Here is an 18,075-nt window from a genome sequence, read left to right on the forward strand (position 1 = left end):
TAGCAAAGACCTGGAACCAACCCAAATATCCATCATCGATAGACTAGATGAAGAAAATGTGGCACATATACACCATGGATTACTATGCAGCCATAAAAAATGATGCATTTGTGACCTTCATAAGGACATGGTTGAATCTGGAAACCATCATTCTCAGCAAACTGACACAGGAACATAAAACCAAACACCGTGTGTTATCACTCGTAGGTGGGTGTTGAACAATTAGAACATGTGGACACAGAGAGGGGAGCATCACACACTGTGGTCAGTGCGGGGGGGTGGGCTAGGGGAGGGACAGTGGGGTTGGGGAGAGTAGGGAGGGATAATGAGGGGAGAAATACCAGATATAGGTGATGGGGGGGGGATGAAGGCAGCAAACCACTTGCCATGTATGTACCTCTGCAACAATCCTGCATGATTTGCACATGCACCCCAAAACCTAAAGTATAATTTAAAAAATATCTACAAATTTTGTCTCTAGTTTTCCACTTATTGCCCAGGGGAGGGCAGACAAGGGTGTTTCCTGTAGAAGGAGAACAAGTTTATGGAAAGCTTCCACAGTTATTGGTAGGGAATAGGGGAGTGGGCTGTGTCTGGAGCTAGAGGAGTAAAGTTGGCAAACAGATGTACCTGGAAAAATGTGCGTGAGGAGAAACAATAAGGTGAAAACAAAAATGAAAGACTTGCAAAGCAATGCAAAAAGAGAAAAAGTATGAGAGGTAGAGTTTGGTTGGCTTGAGGTGGAGTGTGGTGGTAATCACCAGATTTTCTTTGGTACATTTCGTGTTAAGTTGTATACCAGGAATGCCTGTGTGAAAAAACCAGTTTCTCATGATGATGCACTGGGCCTTTCCTATCACATCTCTTGGCGTAATTTCCTTCGGTGTGTCTGTACTCCGGGCACACACAACTCCAGGTTGGCCTGTGCATTTTCGTCTTTTTCCATAATTGGCCGCTTTGCTAAGAATGTTTACTGCTTCTGTCCATAGGAATTTTAACTTTCCTTGAGATACATTTTGTGTTAATTACTTTAAAGTTTCTTGATACATTCTGTTAAATAACTTCCACTTCTTAATCCACCCCCAATTCATAACAGGCATAACTGTTCCAATGTTTATGACTGCAAAGAATTTTATTTAGTACAACCAATGGTCTTTAGTACAATGTTTATTAACTTATACCTGCTTTCCTCTCCAATACTGCACCTCACTGATGGCTTATAGATGACTCATTCATCCTGAAATAGAGCTCAACATGTATTTATTGAATAAATGAGTGTTTATTGGTTGCAAACTGTGCCATTCATGTATTTAGCGGGGGACAAACAACTCAGTGAAAATCATTCTTCAAGGAAATGGATGGGGGGAGGTATATATATGTATGTATTTGTGTATGTCAGCCAGTCTTCCTTTCCATTTCTAAAACCTTCTTGGCCTATTGTAAATTAATTCACTGTTGTATCTACAGGCATACCTCATTTTATTGCACTTTGCTTTATTGCGCTTTGGACAAACTATGTTTTTTTTTACAAATTGAAGGTGTGTAGCAAGTATTTTTTAGTAATAATTATTTTTAAATGCAGGTATGTACCTAGCCTTTTTATACTGAATTTCATTGTAAATTTAATAGACCATCAATAGAATATTAATAGATTATAGTGTAAACATAACTTTTATATGTACTGGGAAACCAAAAAATTCGTGTGATTCATTTTAATGTAATACTCGCTTTATTGCGGTGGTCTGGAACCAAACCTGCAATATCTCTAAGGTATGCCTGTATTTAAATTAACATATCATTGAAACTCCTTTAATGAGAATAGGGAGAGGATTCTAGTTTTATGTAGTTTGTTTGTTACTAAATTTGTTTAAATGATGTTTGACATATCTTACAAGTATGTTGTGCTGTCATAGTAGCAGAAAATAATGTTATGGCATTATTTTCTTTTTTTCTCCTACTGTTGTTTGACTTTATGGTCCAGCTTTTTTTTTTTTTTTTTTTTTTTTTAACTACTTTGAGTTAATGAGCACATCTTAGTCGTGTGGAAGGTGCAGAGATATACCCACAAAGTCCCTGCCATGAAGAGCTTGCAGCTGGATAGGGAAGCAGCTGTGTGCTCGAATTTCAGGGCAAAGGGCATTTCTTTCTGTTAATGCTCTCCTAAGCAATGAGGCAGAGCTGCACGGTTTTTAGTGTTCAAAGGAAACTTAGCCACCATCCCTAGCACTGGGAAACTGTCTGGGCAGAGGGGAGAGGGTACAGGACCATTGAGTTCTGGGTGGGAACAAAGGAGAATAGTTGTATAATTGACTATGGTGGGAAGCTCATTTTAATAGTAGACTGGGAATAGTAGAAGTCATTGATAGGGTTGGCTTGTGAGAAGAAGGTCAGCCTGAGTTCTGCATGAGTGAAAGGGAACATGGGAGGGAAAAGGTTTCAGAAATGGGAGGGTGAAAAGTGGTTCACCTTAAATGTGCCCACAGGGAAAGGTGGTGAGACAAGTATATGCCCTTTATATATACTTGGACTGTTCATACTGTTTACGTGAAAGTAAAGGAGGTTAGAAAAGGAGAAAAGTTCTAGTCAGGCTCTGAGTTTGGCCTGGCTGTGAATAATACTTTCTGTAATTCTCAATCTGGTTACTGATTTACAAAGTTGACTGGATATGTGATTATTTTCCAGGTTGTACTAGAATACTGATGCAGGGAATACAGAGGCAAATGTTGACAAAAAATTAGAGTGGATTTAAAAGAAATTATAGACTGGGCAAATCATATTTCAGTATAAATGAGATTATATGTTCGGAAATTCCTAGTAAACTCTGAAGGGGTAAGTCAGTGTATTTAAGTCTCTGTGTGTATGTGTTTGTGTACTTCCTCATAATCATTGAAAATCTTCCAGATCCTCTTCTAGCTCAGGCGCTGCTCATGTCTTTTGGGTAGTAATTCAGCTTCTGCAGCTTCAAGGACAAATCACAATAACAAGATATGCTTCAGTCTTGCTGTTTAGATATTAAGAAATCATTATGAGGAGTCATTAAGGTAATAAGTAATTCATAAATTTCTCACACCTATTATAATGTGTCATACCATATCATCATGTTCATGGTTTAGCAATATATGCTGTTGATAAAGTGAAATAAGTGAATTTAATTATAGAACTTAAAATGTAATATTTAAGACATTTAGAAAGCACAGGAAACCCGTGAACCTACCACTCACATCAAATAGCTGTTAACATTTTACCTTGTCGTCTGTTCTTTTTTCGCTTTTGAAGCAGTAGAACAGCACATGCAGCCAAGGCACTCATGCCCCTCTTCATCTCTCTGTAGGGAGGACTACTGTTCAGAATTAAGTTTGTGTCAGTGCCATGTATTCAAAGAAATTTTTTACCATAGTATCTGTCTGCAAACATGTATTTTAATTTTTAATGTTCTGCTGACTAAAATTAAGAAATATTTCAAAAATTACTATAGTTCTTCGTATTATTCTCCACATGGAAAAATGTAATAATTTCATAATCTTTAACTTTTAGTTAGCATGATATTAGAAACATAGAAAATATATTTTTGGCATAGCATTCTGACCTAGTAACATAAATTGAAGTGGGTTTTAAACTTTTGTAATCTATAGAATGATATGTGTTTTACATTTTGACCTAGTACCTATCATGTCTGTATGTGTATATTTCTGTGGGGGGTGTGTGTGTGTGTGTGTGTGTGTACATATGTATGTATAAATACTGGAAAAGTTTCCCTAAACTAGCTTTCTGTACTGTGTGTGAGTTGCACTAGTCCCTTGGTATTGGTGGGGTGGGGTGGGGGTTGGTTCCAGTACCTCACATGAATACTAAAATCTATGGATGCTTCAGTCCCTGATAAAAAATGGTGTAGTATTTGCATGTAATTCATGCACATCCTGCTGTACAGTTTACATTGTCTCTAGATTACTTATTATATCTAATGCAGTGTAAATGCTATTGTAAATAGTTGTTACTCTGTTTTCTTTAGGGAACAATGATAAAAAAAAAAGTCGACATATTCAGTGTAGCTACATTTTTTTTTTTTTCCTGAATATTTTTGATCTGTAGTTGATTGAATCTATGAATCCAGAACTCAGGGCTATGAGGGTCAACTGTCCTCTGTTTTCTCTAGACTATTTACTTTTAAAATGCTTTGCTCATGTTTGGTAAATTGATTATTTGACCTAATAGGTTGCCACCCATAATTTGAAAGTCATTAAGATTAATCTTAAAATTTGATCTAATCATAATTAATCTAAAATTAAGACTGACTTTAATATATAAGCCCACGCGTTTCCAGTATAATAAAGATGTTGTAAATGATAGGTAAATGTATTAAAATAACATTCTTTATATGTATAAAGATTTGATTATATTTATTTTAGCTAAGTCATTCTGATTGGTTTTTATAAATTAAGTCCATGTATGTCTTACCCATTTAAAAATTAGATATTAATTGAAGTGTTTGAGAGAGCATGTGTTGGTTAATACAGAATATTTTCTTTTTGTTCATTTTGACCATGGTTTACCTGGAGGTAAGGAGGGCCGTCATTGTGTCAGGGAAGGGGAAAGAGCTCTTGCTGTCTTAGACATTGACCCCCAAGCCCTGTCACCAGTGAACTCTATATAGCCTTAGAAAATCCTTCCTTTTTTCTGGCTTTCAGTTTCCTCACTTATTAAATGAGGGTATTATCTAGCTTATCTTGAAAGTACTTTTATTTTGTGAGATAAAAGGTAACTGGGACCTGGGCCTCAAGATATTAGAATTTGTTGAGAATATAGCTGATGAAAAAGAACAGTGCTTTCTGTTGGAATTACTGATTTTGCTGTTATGTTTGAGCAAGGGTTAAGCAGGTTGTATTCAGTTTAATGTAGTTCTTGGGCAAGAATTATTCATTCCTTCATTATAAAACCATTTCAGAATAAACTTGACATCCCCAAGATCTCCCTACCTTTTTATGGTATAATCCCTCAGTAGTGAAGGACACAAGTATGTTGAGTGTATATGTGAGCATACATAAGTACAAGAAGAATGACAAAGGAATGTTCTTCATTCTGTTTCAGTTAAGTGTCCTCATAGGCAAATCCAAAGCTGCAGAGAGAAATCTAACTTTTCCTAAGCCCTAGGGAATTTTTCTTGAGTCCTACTCAATTGCAGTACTCTGAGGCTTTGGGGAATTTTTTTTTTTTTTTAAACCTGAATTACATGGTTGGAATAGAGTGGGAACATATCACCTAAACTATACATCCTTAAAACAGAACTTTTCATGATGCATCCTGCATGTTTTGTCTGTTTGCATGTTTAAGAAGAAGGAGTTTAAATAGCAGTTTGGGGTAAACATAGACCTTCGGGACTATTTGTTCCCATTTTGCTTCTAAGAAAACAGGTCAGAAATAACTCTTGCCTGGATCTTCGAGTTGAGGCAGAGTTGAGGCAGATTCCTGGTTTCTTTCAGGGTTCCCGTTTTCTTTTGGTTTGTAGATTATTTTGGGACAGCTTAAGGTTTAGAGGGACTTAGAGACCTCCTTCTAACTCAGGTACCTGGGGACTGACCCGCCAAAGAATGTTTAAGAAATTAAGAATTTTTTAAGTAGAAATCTGCCCCTACCTAAGGGACTAGTGAAAGTATATTTTTCCTTAAAAGACACCAGGGTAGAAATAAAGTGCTGAGAGATAATCTTCTGAACCACAGAGAAGCATAGGTTAGATTTTTTTTAACACCTCTGACTATGCAATACCTCAGTTCTCTCTCACTAGCAATATGCAAAGCATGACTGATACTTCTGTTATTTCAGCAGTACTTACTCTCCTTATATAGAAGTGGATTGGAATTTCTAGAGCTCTGGAATCTGATTCAGTAAATGTTCTCACCTCAGGCCGGGGGCCAAGGCTAAACAGTTTTTTGTGACACCCTGTGCTTGGCACTAAGCAGGCACTATGGATTTTTGTGACTAAAGACTGCAGACTTAACTAGTCACTATTTCATGTATTGGGAATTATAAAGTTTGTCATCCTGAAGTATTAGAATTGATTTTTTTTAAGTAAAAAAAAAAAATAGTTTCCTGTGTGTGTTAAAGTATTATTAATGAGCCTTCCTGCCTGTTTTCCCTCCTTCCTCTTCTGTAGTATGCCGAGATTTTGCTGTCCTGGAGGACCACACCCTGGCTCACAGCCTGCAGGAACAAGAGAGTGAGTAATACCTCTCATTTATGCTCCTTCAGTTTTCTTTTCTTTTTTGTTTTTAACTGGAAGCTTGAGGCTGATTTCTCAGGGATTAGGTAGGGAGAGAGCACAGTCACTTGTCAATGCCCTCCATGAATCATGAAGGATTTCTTCAGGCAAATGATGCCTGGGTGATCAGTGAATATTTGCGTATGTTTAAGTAAGATAGACTGCCAGAAATTAGTAGACTGCTGCATCTTCAAGAGAGAAAGAGGGCTTTGAACCTTTTTCCTTGCCTTGTGTTGTAGGAGGGACACAGAGGTTACAGATTTAACTGAAGTGCATAGAATAAATCTGTTCTTGCTCCTAGGATGGGGACCTGAACAGCTTTCTCAGGCAACCATAGTATAAATGAGATCACATTGTGGATATTTCTGAATCTTTTTTTCAGTGTAGTGATGGAAAGTAAGTCTAAGCTATGCATGTTATATTAAAGTACATATTTGTGAATAATAATATTTGTGAGTTATTAATTCACTTCAATATAAAAATTAAAATATTGAAAAATGCAGTTAATAAATAGAGTGACAATATGTAGTAGTAGAAGGAGCGCTAGCCCTGGCTCTAGAATACTTGTGTAGACATCCTGGCACTGCCACTTTGTTGCCATGTGACCAAAGACAAATTATTTCATCTTTTCGATCCTCTTTTTGCCTAACGGAAAAGTGGGGTGGTAATTCTTTTGCTCTCTATTATACATTGTTGTTGAGACAATAAAATGCAGTGATGGTGGCAAAGCTACTGTGTTACAGTAAAGCTCTTAAGATTATTATGACATTTATTACTAAGAAACCAAGGCATTGTGATTCCTGTCCTCAATCTTTTTGTTCCAGTTGAGCATCATTTGGCATCAAACGTTCAGCGGAACCGTTTGGTCCAGCATGACCTCCAGGTGGCTAAGCAGCTCCAAGAGGAAGATCTGAAAGCCCAGGCTCAGCTCCAGAAGCACTACAAAGACCTGTAAGGATATGGGAGGGGGAGGGGTAATGTTAAGAATGGTTTTCTCTGTGGAGCTAGCAACCAGGGCAGGGGAGAAGGAGACTACTTCTGTACCTCTGATTCTTTTTTCTATTAGATTGCAAGTCTTGCAGTGGATATCCAACATTTTTTTGATTTGAAGATTTTTCTTTGTTGTTGGAACACTTGTCCAGGTTTAAAGACATGTGGATGATGGTGTGAGTTCTAACATTTTTAGCTGTATGACTTTAGGCCAATTAGTCAACTTCTCCGAGTTTATTTTCCTTACCCGTAACATGGGGAAAATGACCTCTGTCCCCTCTGCCTCATAGTTTCTTAAGGGGATCCAGTGAGATAGTGGACATCAAAAAGCTTTATGGGTTGTGTTGGTTCCTTTACTATGTTCTAGCTGCGTTTCCTGCTCTTAGTTTTCCTGCTTTTCAGTACATAGCCGAATGTTCTGAGATGCTCTGAAGTGTATACTCAGTTGTCTTCATAACTTCAGTGTCTGACAAAAGTTCTCTCTCATTAGCCTCCTTTAACTGACAGATAAATGGAAATTATTATTTCTCAGCCTTCTTTTGACACAGTGACTTTTATTCTGTTTCAGTGTTATAAAGCTCCTAGGATACATTTCTTTTTTGATTGAGAGTGGCTCTTACATCCTAAATCTTTAAGGATAGATTTAACCACAGATACTGTGTTGAGGGGGAAGGGGTAAAGGAAAAATGGAATGAACCCCTTAATTTACTTTAGTGTCATATTCAGGTGAAAAAGGAAAGCCAGTCATTTTTGCTAACTTACAGGAAGGGGTTTCTGTTTCTTATTTGTAGAGAGGACTTTATTAATCATTTCGTTAAGCTTCCTTATTTTGTAAATAAACACTTTTATTGACTCATGCTAAATTTGACACCGTGAAAGGAGACTAGAGATATGAATAGGACAACTTTTAAGGGCCTCAGGAAAACACCTTGAGCATTGTATATCTGGAGATACATGCATGAGTCACAGAGAATTGAAATGTAAGTTTCATGCCTGTTTAGAGAGAAGAGACTGGGAAAAGCTTCAGGAGACAGATGATATGTTTAATCTGAAACTTGAAGGTTAATTGGAAGTTTATAGTGATTTGGGGAAAATCCATTGTAGCCAGAAGGAGCAGCATGCCTAAGGGCAGGAGGTAAAAGGACTTGGAAACTCATGTTAGCTGCAAGAAGTTCAGTTTTGCTGGAGTAGAGAGTATAATTGGGGCAGAAGTAGGAGGTGAGGCCAGAAAAGTAGTCAAAAGCTGGACCAAAAGGGTCATGATAAGTTATGTTAAAGAATTCAAGTTATGTATACTTTATATTATAGGGAATAGAGAACCATTAGAGTAGTTTTAGATTTTCATTTTGGGATCTCTTTTGGGGAATAGGTGGGTAAAGGCTTAGAGGGGGCAAGATTTGAAGGCAGCTGTTGAACAGTGGTCAGATTAAGAGATGATGAGGCTTGAATGAGGACGTTGGGGTGATAGAGATAGAGGAAGGAGATGATGAGTCCTAAATTGAAGGTAATGATAATGGAGATAAAAAGAGGAAGAGAGATACTTGAGATGTTATGAGACTCAGTGTCACAGGTTAAGGTGAGAGCCAAAGCTAGAATGTTCTAGAGTTCTAAATTCATTGCCCTTTACATTTATTAGAATTATTCACAGTTGTTAGAAAGGCCAGTTCTGAGGCTGATGCAGATACTTAAAATCCTGAAATAGGTTAATAACAGTATAATGAGCTTATTCAGAAATTATCAAGATAAACCACTCAAATGTAAATCAGGAATAGAGAGTGATATTTTGTAGGTCCTAAATGAGAGAAAAAGCAGGTATTATATTTCTGCCTGAGACTTCAAGGGTTTAGAATTGTTCCTAGATTAAATAAGTAAGCTAAAAGGGAAGTCTTTCAGTTCACTCCCTGACAGTTTTGATAGCAGACATCTTGGGAAGGATGAAATGCTGCAGTTTTTATTGAATTGGAACCTTTTATTTAGTCCAGATACCGGGACTGCTATCCCAAGTCAGGATTTTCGCCTGTTTACTACTGATTTCTCAGTTTCGTTTTCCCAGTAGTCTGTATAATTAGCTGACCGAACCAGAGCTGGAACTTCTTGGAAATATGTACTGAAATTATTAAGCTCAGATGAAACTTCTTTATTTTCTGTACCAGGAGATAAATATTCTGTGTCACTTGTGACTTCTAACACTTCATTTAGGTTTGCCTTCTCTGTGGTGCTTCTACTTTCTTCCCACTTATTACATCGAGTGTAGTTATCAGTCACTTAACTCTATACAGATTTTACATTAATTTGGGAGGTTCAGCTAGAGTCTTGAATGAAGACAGAAATATAGAGAGGCCTTTGAAAACTTTTTGTGTATGATTTTTATTATAATGAGTGAATGAAAAGAAAATATATGATAATTAGTCTGAGTAGATTTATGTTTATTTTTATTTCTTCGGTTTGAATAGGTAAGAATACTATGATATTAGACCTATAATGTGAAGTCACTAAGTGTAAACTTTTTTTTTTTTTGGTGTGTGTTTTATTTATTTATTTTTATTGCATTTTAGGTTTTGGGGAGGGCTAAGGATATGAACAGACACTTTACAAAAGAAGACATACAGGAGGCCAACAAACATATGAAAAAATGCTCGTCATCACTGGTTATTAGAGAAATGCAAATCAAAACCACATTGAGATACCATCTCACACCAGTTAGAATGGCGATCATTAAAAAATCTGGAGACAACAGATGCTGGAGAGGGTGTGGAGAAATAGGAACACTTTTACACTGTTGGTGGGAGTGTAAATTAGTTCAACCATCGTGGAAGACAGTGTGGCGATTCCTCAAGGACCTAAAAATAGAAATCCCATTTGACCCAGCAATCCCATTACTGGGTATATATCCAAAGGATTATAAATCATTCTACTATAAGGACACATGCACACGAATGTTCATTGCAGCACTGTTTAAAATAGCAAAGACCTGGAACCAACCCAAATGCCCATCGATGATAGACTGGATAGGGAAAATGTGGTACATATACACCATGGAATATTACGCAGCCATCAAAAACGATGAGTTCATGTCCTTTGTAGGGACATGGATGAACCTGGAAACCATCATTCTCAGCAAACTGACACAAGAGCAGAAAATTAAACTTTTTTATAACTTATAAAATGGCATGACAGAGAATGATTTGTGGTTATTAGTGGTAGAGGTAGGACCAGAAAACAGGCCTCAGTGGGGTGAAGTGATATATGGTGGTATAGAAGAAGTGTGGAGCTTTCTGTTGTTGAGTGTGATGATCGGATTCCAGCTCTACCACATATTTTCATTGTGATCTTGGGAACATGATTTAACTTCCATGGGTCTTAGTTTTCTCATCAGTAAATGTGACAGTGTCAGCGTCTTTGCATCTTTATCTTGAAGATAAAGTGAGAAAAATACGTACTTCTCATAGATTGAGTATTCAATAAATTGTATTTATAATTTTTAGGAAATACATTATTTTTTATTTTCCTTATTCATGTTTTCACCTTTGCTTTTTAGTGAACAACAAGACTGTGAAATTGCTCAGGAAATTCAGGAGAAGCTGGCTATAGAGGCAGAGAGACGACGCATTCAGGAGAAGAAGGATGAGGTATAACTTAGTTACTGCCCCTCTCCCTTATGGAGAAAGAGGTGCTCAGCTTTAGAGCAAAAACTTCTTGCAGTCACGGGCTCAATGAAGGATTGCTGAATGGGAAGCAGAATGCCTCTTACTTGGGCTGCATTTTCCTCTGTGGACCATGATTTATACCCTCTTGATTATGTAAGTGGTAAAAGTCTTGAGAGATGATAATGGATAATTTCACATAGGATGTGAATTAGTTTCCTATGACTGTTGTAACAAGTTACTCCTGCAAACTTGGCTTAACATAAATTTATTGTCCTAAGAGTTGTGGAGGCCGGAAGTCTAAAATCTGAAGTGTTGGCAAAGTTATGCTACCTCTTGGGAAGGATCCTTCCTTGCCTCTTCCTGGCTCCTGACTCTTGGCAGTCTTTGGCATTCCGTGGCTTGTATCTGCATCACTTTAGTCTCTGCATCCATTGTCACATGGCCTTCTTCCCTGTCTGTATCTTTGTATCTTCTTCCTACAAGGACATCAGTTATTGGATTGAGGACCCGCACTAATCCAATATGACCTCAGCTTAACTAATTACATCTGCAAAGGCTCTGTTTCCAAATAAGGTCACATTTTGAGGTTTGGGTAGAAATGAATTTGGAGAGGGAGCACTATTCAACTTACTACAAGGTGTCTGTCTCTGGGTTGCTGGTTGTTCTTGCAACATTAGAGAGGGCAGACTTCGAGTGGAACCTGAGCAGGAGGCAGGGAGTAGCCGTTGGGAGAGGCCAGGAGCAGGAATTGCTCTCAGTCTTTTTCTTAAAGGTTTCACTTTCCTATGATCTGTTGATTTAAAAAATGAATCATTTTGATTCTGTGTATATTTTTAAGTTGTATTGTTAAGGCTGAAAATAACTGAAATTAGCAACAGTGTTTGGTTTGTGAGAAGACATGAATTTACCATTAGCTGTTATTTCCTTTTGTATGTTATATTTTCAGCACTTTCTTTTCTTTTTGAAACAGGGTTTTGCTCCATTACCCAGGGTGGAGTGCAGTGGTGTAAACATACATCAGTCTCTGCCACCCAGGCTTAAGTGATCCTCTCAGCCTCTTGAGTAGCTGGGACTACAGGCACATGCCCCCACACTTGGCTAATATTTTTAAATTATTTTTTTTGTGGAGACAGGGTCTCACTATATTGCCCAGACTGGTTTCAAACTCCTGAACTGAAGCTATCCTCCTGCCTCAGCCTCCCAAAGCACTGGAATTACTGGCATGAGCCATTATGCCTGGCTTAGTTTCATCACTTCGTATGAACAATTTACTTCATTTTACATCATTTCTGTACTACCTGCTTTCACACCTATTATGCTGTCCTTGGTCACTGTCTTGATTTATAATAGGAAATTGATTTATCATTTTTCATAGTTTGATGACAGTATGGTAGGCACCCAGAAACACTTTTGAGGGTTATAAGAATGCTGTTAATAATTACATAAACCGAGAGAGATCCAAGATGGCTGATCACTAGCAGCTCGGGATTGTAGCTCCCAGTGAAAACGCAAAGAACGAGAGGACGCCACACCTTCACATGAATTCTTGTTGCTCACGCACCAGGAGATTCCCAGCGGAGGAGCCCCACGGGTCGCCAGCGCGACTCTTGTGACCGGCGAGGCGGTTTTGCCGGCGCCTCGGAGCGTCGGTTCTTGGTGCAGAGTCAGAAAAGCACCATCAATCTTAACGCCGCTGACTTGGTCGGTGCAGTGGGTTGCTCAGATTTCGGCGCTGAGAATCAATAAGTTGGACGTCCACTCAGAAACCCAATTACAAAGACGGTAATTATAAAGACCACAGATGGATAAATCTACAACGAAGGGAAGAATACAGTCAAAAAAGACTGAGAATACCCAAGATCAAAACGCCTCTTCCTCAGCAGGGGATCCCAGTTCCTCATCAGCAACGAAACAAGGCTGGATGGAGAACGAGTGTGTTACAATTACAGAAGCAGGCTTCAAAACGTGGATAATAAGAAACTTCTGTGAATTAAAAGAACTTGTTCTAACACAATCTAAAGAAAGCAAGAACTTTGAAAAAAGGTTTAACGAAATGTCAACAAGAATACAAAATTTAGAGAGGAAAATAAGTGAATTGATGGAGCTGAAAAACACAATACGAGAACTACGTGAAGTATGCACAAGTTTTAACAGCCGAATTGATCAAGCAGAAGAAAGGATATCAGAGGTCGAAGACCAACTCAGTGAAATAAAACTAGAAGACAAGATTAGAGAAAAAAGGATAAAAAGGAACGAGCAAGGTCTCCAAGAAATATGGGGCTATGTGAAAAGACCTAATCTACGCTTGATAGGTGTACCTGAATGTGACGAAGAGAATGAATCCAAGCTGGAAAATACGCTTCAGGATATTATTCAGGAAAATTTTCCCAACTTAGTAAGGCAGGATAATATTCAACTCCAGGTAATACAGAGAACACCACAAAGATATTCCTCAAGAAGAGCAACTCCAAGGCACATAATTGTCAGATTCACCAGGGTTGAAATGAAGGAGAAAATACTAAGGGCAGCCAGAGAGAAAGGTCAGGTTACCCACAAAGGGAAGCCTATCAGACTTACAGCAGATCTCTCAGCAGAAACCCTACAAGCCAGAAGAGAGTGGGGACCAATATTCAACATCCTTAAAGAAAAGAACTTTCAACCAAGAATTTCACATCCAGCCAAACTAAGCTTCATAAGTGAAGGAAAAATAAAGTTTTTTGTGAACAAGCAAGCACTCAGAGAATTCATCATCACCAGGCCTGCTTTACAAGAGCTTCTGAAAGAACCACTACACATAGAAAGGAACAAACAGTATCAGCCTTTCTAAAAAATACCAAAAAGTAATATATCATTATTAATTCTAAATTTAAATTGACTAAATTCCCCAATTCAAAGACAGACAGGCAATTTCGACAAAAAACTAAAACTGTATGCTGCATCCAGACCCATCTCACATTCAAGGATACACAAAGACTCAAAACAAGGGATGGAGAGAGACTTACCAACCAACCAGAGAGCAAAAATAAATAAATAAAAAGCAGAAGTTGCAATTTTTGCCCCTGATAAAATAGTATTTAAAGTAACAAAGATCAAAAGAAGCAAAGAAGGACATTATATAATGATAAAAGAATCAATGCAACAACAACAAGAGTTAAAGGTCCTAAATATATACGCACCCAACACAGGAATACCCAGACATACAAGACTTATAAAGAGACTTCGACTCCCCCACAATAATAGTGGGAGACTTCAACATTAATATTAGACAGATCAATGAGACAGAAAATTAACAACGATGTCCAGGACTTGAACTCAGATCTGGAACAAGTGGACATAATTAACATTTATAGAGCTCTCCACTTCACACAAAATGTACACTCTTATCAGTACCACATCATATCAACTTAGAAGTTTAAACGAAATGTTATTTGGCTCCTTGTTTGTTACTCTCTTCCCTCATTTTCTTTCATGTCTCCATTATTAAGGACAATTATAGGCATACCCATATTTAGACTGCATTCTAGCCCGGGCAACAAAGCAATACCCCCATTCTCTCTCCCTCTTCCTCTTTCTCTTTCTTCCTCTTCTTTATTCTTTTTCTCTTTCCAAAAAAAAAAAAAAAAAAAAAAAAGACACAAAGATCTAGCTACTCCCCATATAGGACTTTATAAAGAACACCACCATAGTTAAATATTCAATGAGGTAACAGATTTGTGAAGGGTATTTTTTTCTATTCATTTTAAGCCATATATTATCCCATGAACATGAAAAGATAACAGTAATAATTAGAATGCATTAAAGTCATTGCTGATTACATAATCTTGGAATTTTATTACCTATGGCTAATGAAGATTAGAAAGCTTTAGGCTAAGTGAATTATCGTACATTGAGAGCAATTACATTGCATAGCATAATCAATGAACTTTGGAGACAAGGTTCAAATTCTGGCTCTCCAGATTCCTAGCTATTTGACCATAGGCAAAATGTTTAACTATCTAAGCCTGAGTTTATCTATAAGATGACCAGTGTAATGACACTGGTTAGTTTCAGACTCAGCCTAAACTAAGTATTTCCACTCTCTCCCAAACATCTTCCTTTTTCCAGTTACTGATGTAATTGTTTCCCCAACCAGTGAGTAAGCGCCTCTAAAGTCAGAAAAAAAAAAAAAATTACATAAACCAAAACTGTACTGGGTAAACTGGTGCTTACAATCATCCTGCTAAATAGATGTGATCAGGGTCATCAGTAAACAGCCTACATACACTGCTATTCCTGCTGAGCCACTCTTGTTCTTATAAGACTTCTTGTGCAATGCCAGATGAATGCGAGACACCTGGTACGAGGGTATTGAGTAGTTTCTTCAGGAAACAAATCATGATCATGTGGTAATCCGAACTGCAAATAAAAATTAGGGATTATTTTTGATACTTCCTGTAATACACAGGAGGCTCTTTCTTAGTATTTAATGTGTTGCCTTTTTATACTAAAGACTTTGCTTTGGGGATGACTCTAGGAACTAAAAGAAGTGATTATACTTTGGAGACAGGAAAGCTTCTATTTAAAAGATACCAGAATAGTGAAGTTGGCTTCTTATCAATGCTGCTGCTGTCCTGTGGTCTTTTTTGTTTTTATTTAGGGAAAAACAGGATGGAAAGAGAAAATAAAACACTTTATTTGTAGAATCTAAATAGTAATCACAGTAAGTAATCTCATGGTAATACTATATAAACAGTTTAGTGATTAACTCCATTTTTCAGATGTAGAAATTAAGTATTAAAGAAGTAACTGATTCCAAGTTATAATAAAATGCTAGAGAAATGTCTGTACAATTCAGGTCTCTGGACTGCTTCTGACTTTGATGTGCGGTGGCATGCACGAAACATGTGGACTTTGGAGTTCCACTGACCTGGGTTTGAATTTTAGCTCATTAACTACTTTGCTGTGTGATTTTCAGCATCTCACTTAACCATGCAGAACCTCAGGTTCCGAAATGGGTTGAGTCATGGTAATTGTATATACTCTAAAGGGCTGTTGTGAGATAAATGAGATCATGTACTTGGGGCATCTTGCATGTGTTAAGTTTATAATTGCCCTTTCCTTGATTTCTGTTACAGAGAGATACGTGCTGCATAGGGCAAAATTAAATAGGCTTAAGGGTGTTTCGGTATGGTGTGATTTGCGAAGTCCTCAAGTGTTTACTTACTTGGCTTTGCAGGCCTCGCAAGAGCTTTCCCTCAGTAGAGTGGAAAAGTTTAATGAAAAATGCAGTGGTGTAGGTCTGTTGACTAGACAAGCCTTTATAAACTTCAGACTTTGTGACTTTTCCACTCATGCCTCAGGTGAGAAGATGGCTACTATGCCAAGGTGTTTTTTTATGGTAGAAAAATGTGACTCTCTGCTGACTAGTATGTTGTCAATATGTCATGAAGAAAATTTGCATGAGTAAAATTTGCCATGGAAGGATATATGAAAATGCTTGTTTATTTTAGTCTGTTGGTAACAGGGTGCCTGAAAGGGAGAGGAAACTCAGACTGAGATAGTAGTGCTAATTCTTATGGCCAATTTTTGGAAAAGAATTTCTTGTTACTCATGAGCTGTCTTAGTTCCTTTTTTTTTTTTCCCTTCCCACTCAGTGCTCTTCTACTTCCCCAAAGAGCCTGCTTGGTTAATAAGTACTCATTCAGCAGCAGGGCTGTTGAAAATTCCTCTCTGAGTTTCCACCCAGATCTCTTTCAGAGATTTTTGGGATCAGTTCTCCTGGGTAGTAGTTACCACCACATAAATACCAAATGTAGAGCCTGAGAACCCTTTTCTTTTGGAACAGCTACCTTTGTCATGGTATAATTTTATTTTGTTTGTTAACAAAGCACAGATGTAAGGAAAGTGGCATTTCCATGCAGGAGACAGATGTAGAAAAGTTAAAAAAAAAATTGTTTTTTGGTCTTACTAGCTTTGTGAACTCTCCCCTTGTTGTTGTTCTTCACTTTCTTGCTCTCTCTGTCTTGCTCTCCTATCTATTTATTTTTAACTCTTTTATATAGTTTTTTGAGTATAGTAGTTGAGTCCTCTCTAGACCCTATGGAAGGCGCTTGTAGACTTTGGGTATGCTGGACTATGTGAATTTGTGGTTAATAAAAGTGGGTTAATCAGGTAATTTAACTTAGTAATTCTTAAATAAAACTAAGAGTATGTGTGTACTTATGTGCATAACCAGATGTGTGTGTGTGTGTGTGTGTGTGTGTGTGTGTGTTTAAAACTAGGTTTAAAATATATGTGAATGTACAACTATTTTAGGGAAAAACTTTTTTTTCTGAAGTAATCATTAGCACGGCCAAACATGTCATGAAAAGTTTGTGGCACTAGTTTAACAATTTGAAGCCCTTTATAATATAAACTGCTGAGGAATAAACTTAGTAACCAATTCACATTAAAAAAAAATGAATCTGGTATGAACCATGGTACTTAACACTCTTAAGGAGATTAGGATCTCATGTTCTGAAAGAATATTTACACATTCTTTGGTAATAGAGATTAGATCAAACAGCAATACCATTTAGCTATTAAAATTTTTCCTGTTTTAAGCATTGTAAAAATAAGTTTTTAAATATATGACTAAAAAGGGAAATGGGAGGGAGGCTTCCTGTAGGTATTTCTCTCTTATACTGTTATACTGATGTTTTTACCTACATAGAATTGGTATTTTCCTGGTTTCCAAGTTTTATCAAACAACACTTTTGGATTTATACCTGTCTTGACGTTCCTACCGAGTTAAATGTTAATATGTTGCTTGCTAGTTAATAAAGAAGTTTAACAATTAATGGAATGATTTTTTTTTCTTTCTGACAGTCATTTGATAATCTTTTTTTTTTTTTTTTTTTTTTTTGGAGACAGGGTTTTGCTCTTGTCGCCCAGGCTGGAGTGCAATGGCATGATCTCGGCTCACGGCATCCTCCGCCTCCTGGGTTCAAGCAGTTCTCCTGCCTCAACTTCCCAAGTAGCTGGGATTACTGGCACCCACCACCATGCCTGGCTAATTTTTTGTATTTTTAGTAGAGACGGGGTTTCAGTATGTCGGTCAGGCTGGTCTCGAACTCCCGACCTCGGGATCTGCCCACCTTGGCCTCCTAAAGTGCTGGGATTACACCGTGCCAGTGGCAACAATCACATTTTTTAATCACCTTTTGA

At 37.5% G+C, this 18,075-nt stretch overlaps 1 protein-coding gene across 4 annotated transcripts in view; it reads left to right on the plus strand.

Annotated features, from left to right (window-relative positions):
• The window catches only part of CCDC50 (coiled-coil domain containing 50), a 441,292-nt gene that overhangs the window by 25,062 nt on the left and 398,155 nt on the right, over window positions 1-18,075 (plus strand). For all 4 annotated transcript variants that reach the window (XR_012518864.1, XR_012518865.1, XM_010337729.3 and 1 more), the window contains exons 2-4: window positions 6,149-6,211; window positions 7,078-7,204; window positions 10,782-10,872. Coding sequence is in view for 2 of the 4 variants with exons in the window: in XM_010337729.3 (XP_010336031.1) it covers window positions 6,149-6,211; window positions 7,078-7,204; window positions 10,782-10,872 (281 nt within the window). In the remaining 2 variants the exon portion in view is untranslated. The remainder of the gene's footprint in view (window positions 1-6,148; window positions 6,212-7,077; window positions 7,205-10,781; window positions 10,873-18,075) is intronic.

Source organism: Saimiri boliviensis, chromosome 8, assembly GCF_048565385.1.
Source record: "Saimiri boliviensis isolate mSaiBol1 chromosome 8, mSaiBol1.pri, whole genome shotgun sequence".
In the NCBI taxonomy this organism is placed as follows: Eukaryota; Metazoa; Chordata; class Mammalia; order Primates; family Cebidae; genus Saimiri; species Saimiri boliviensis.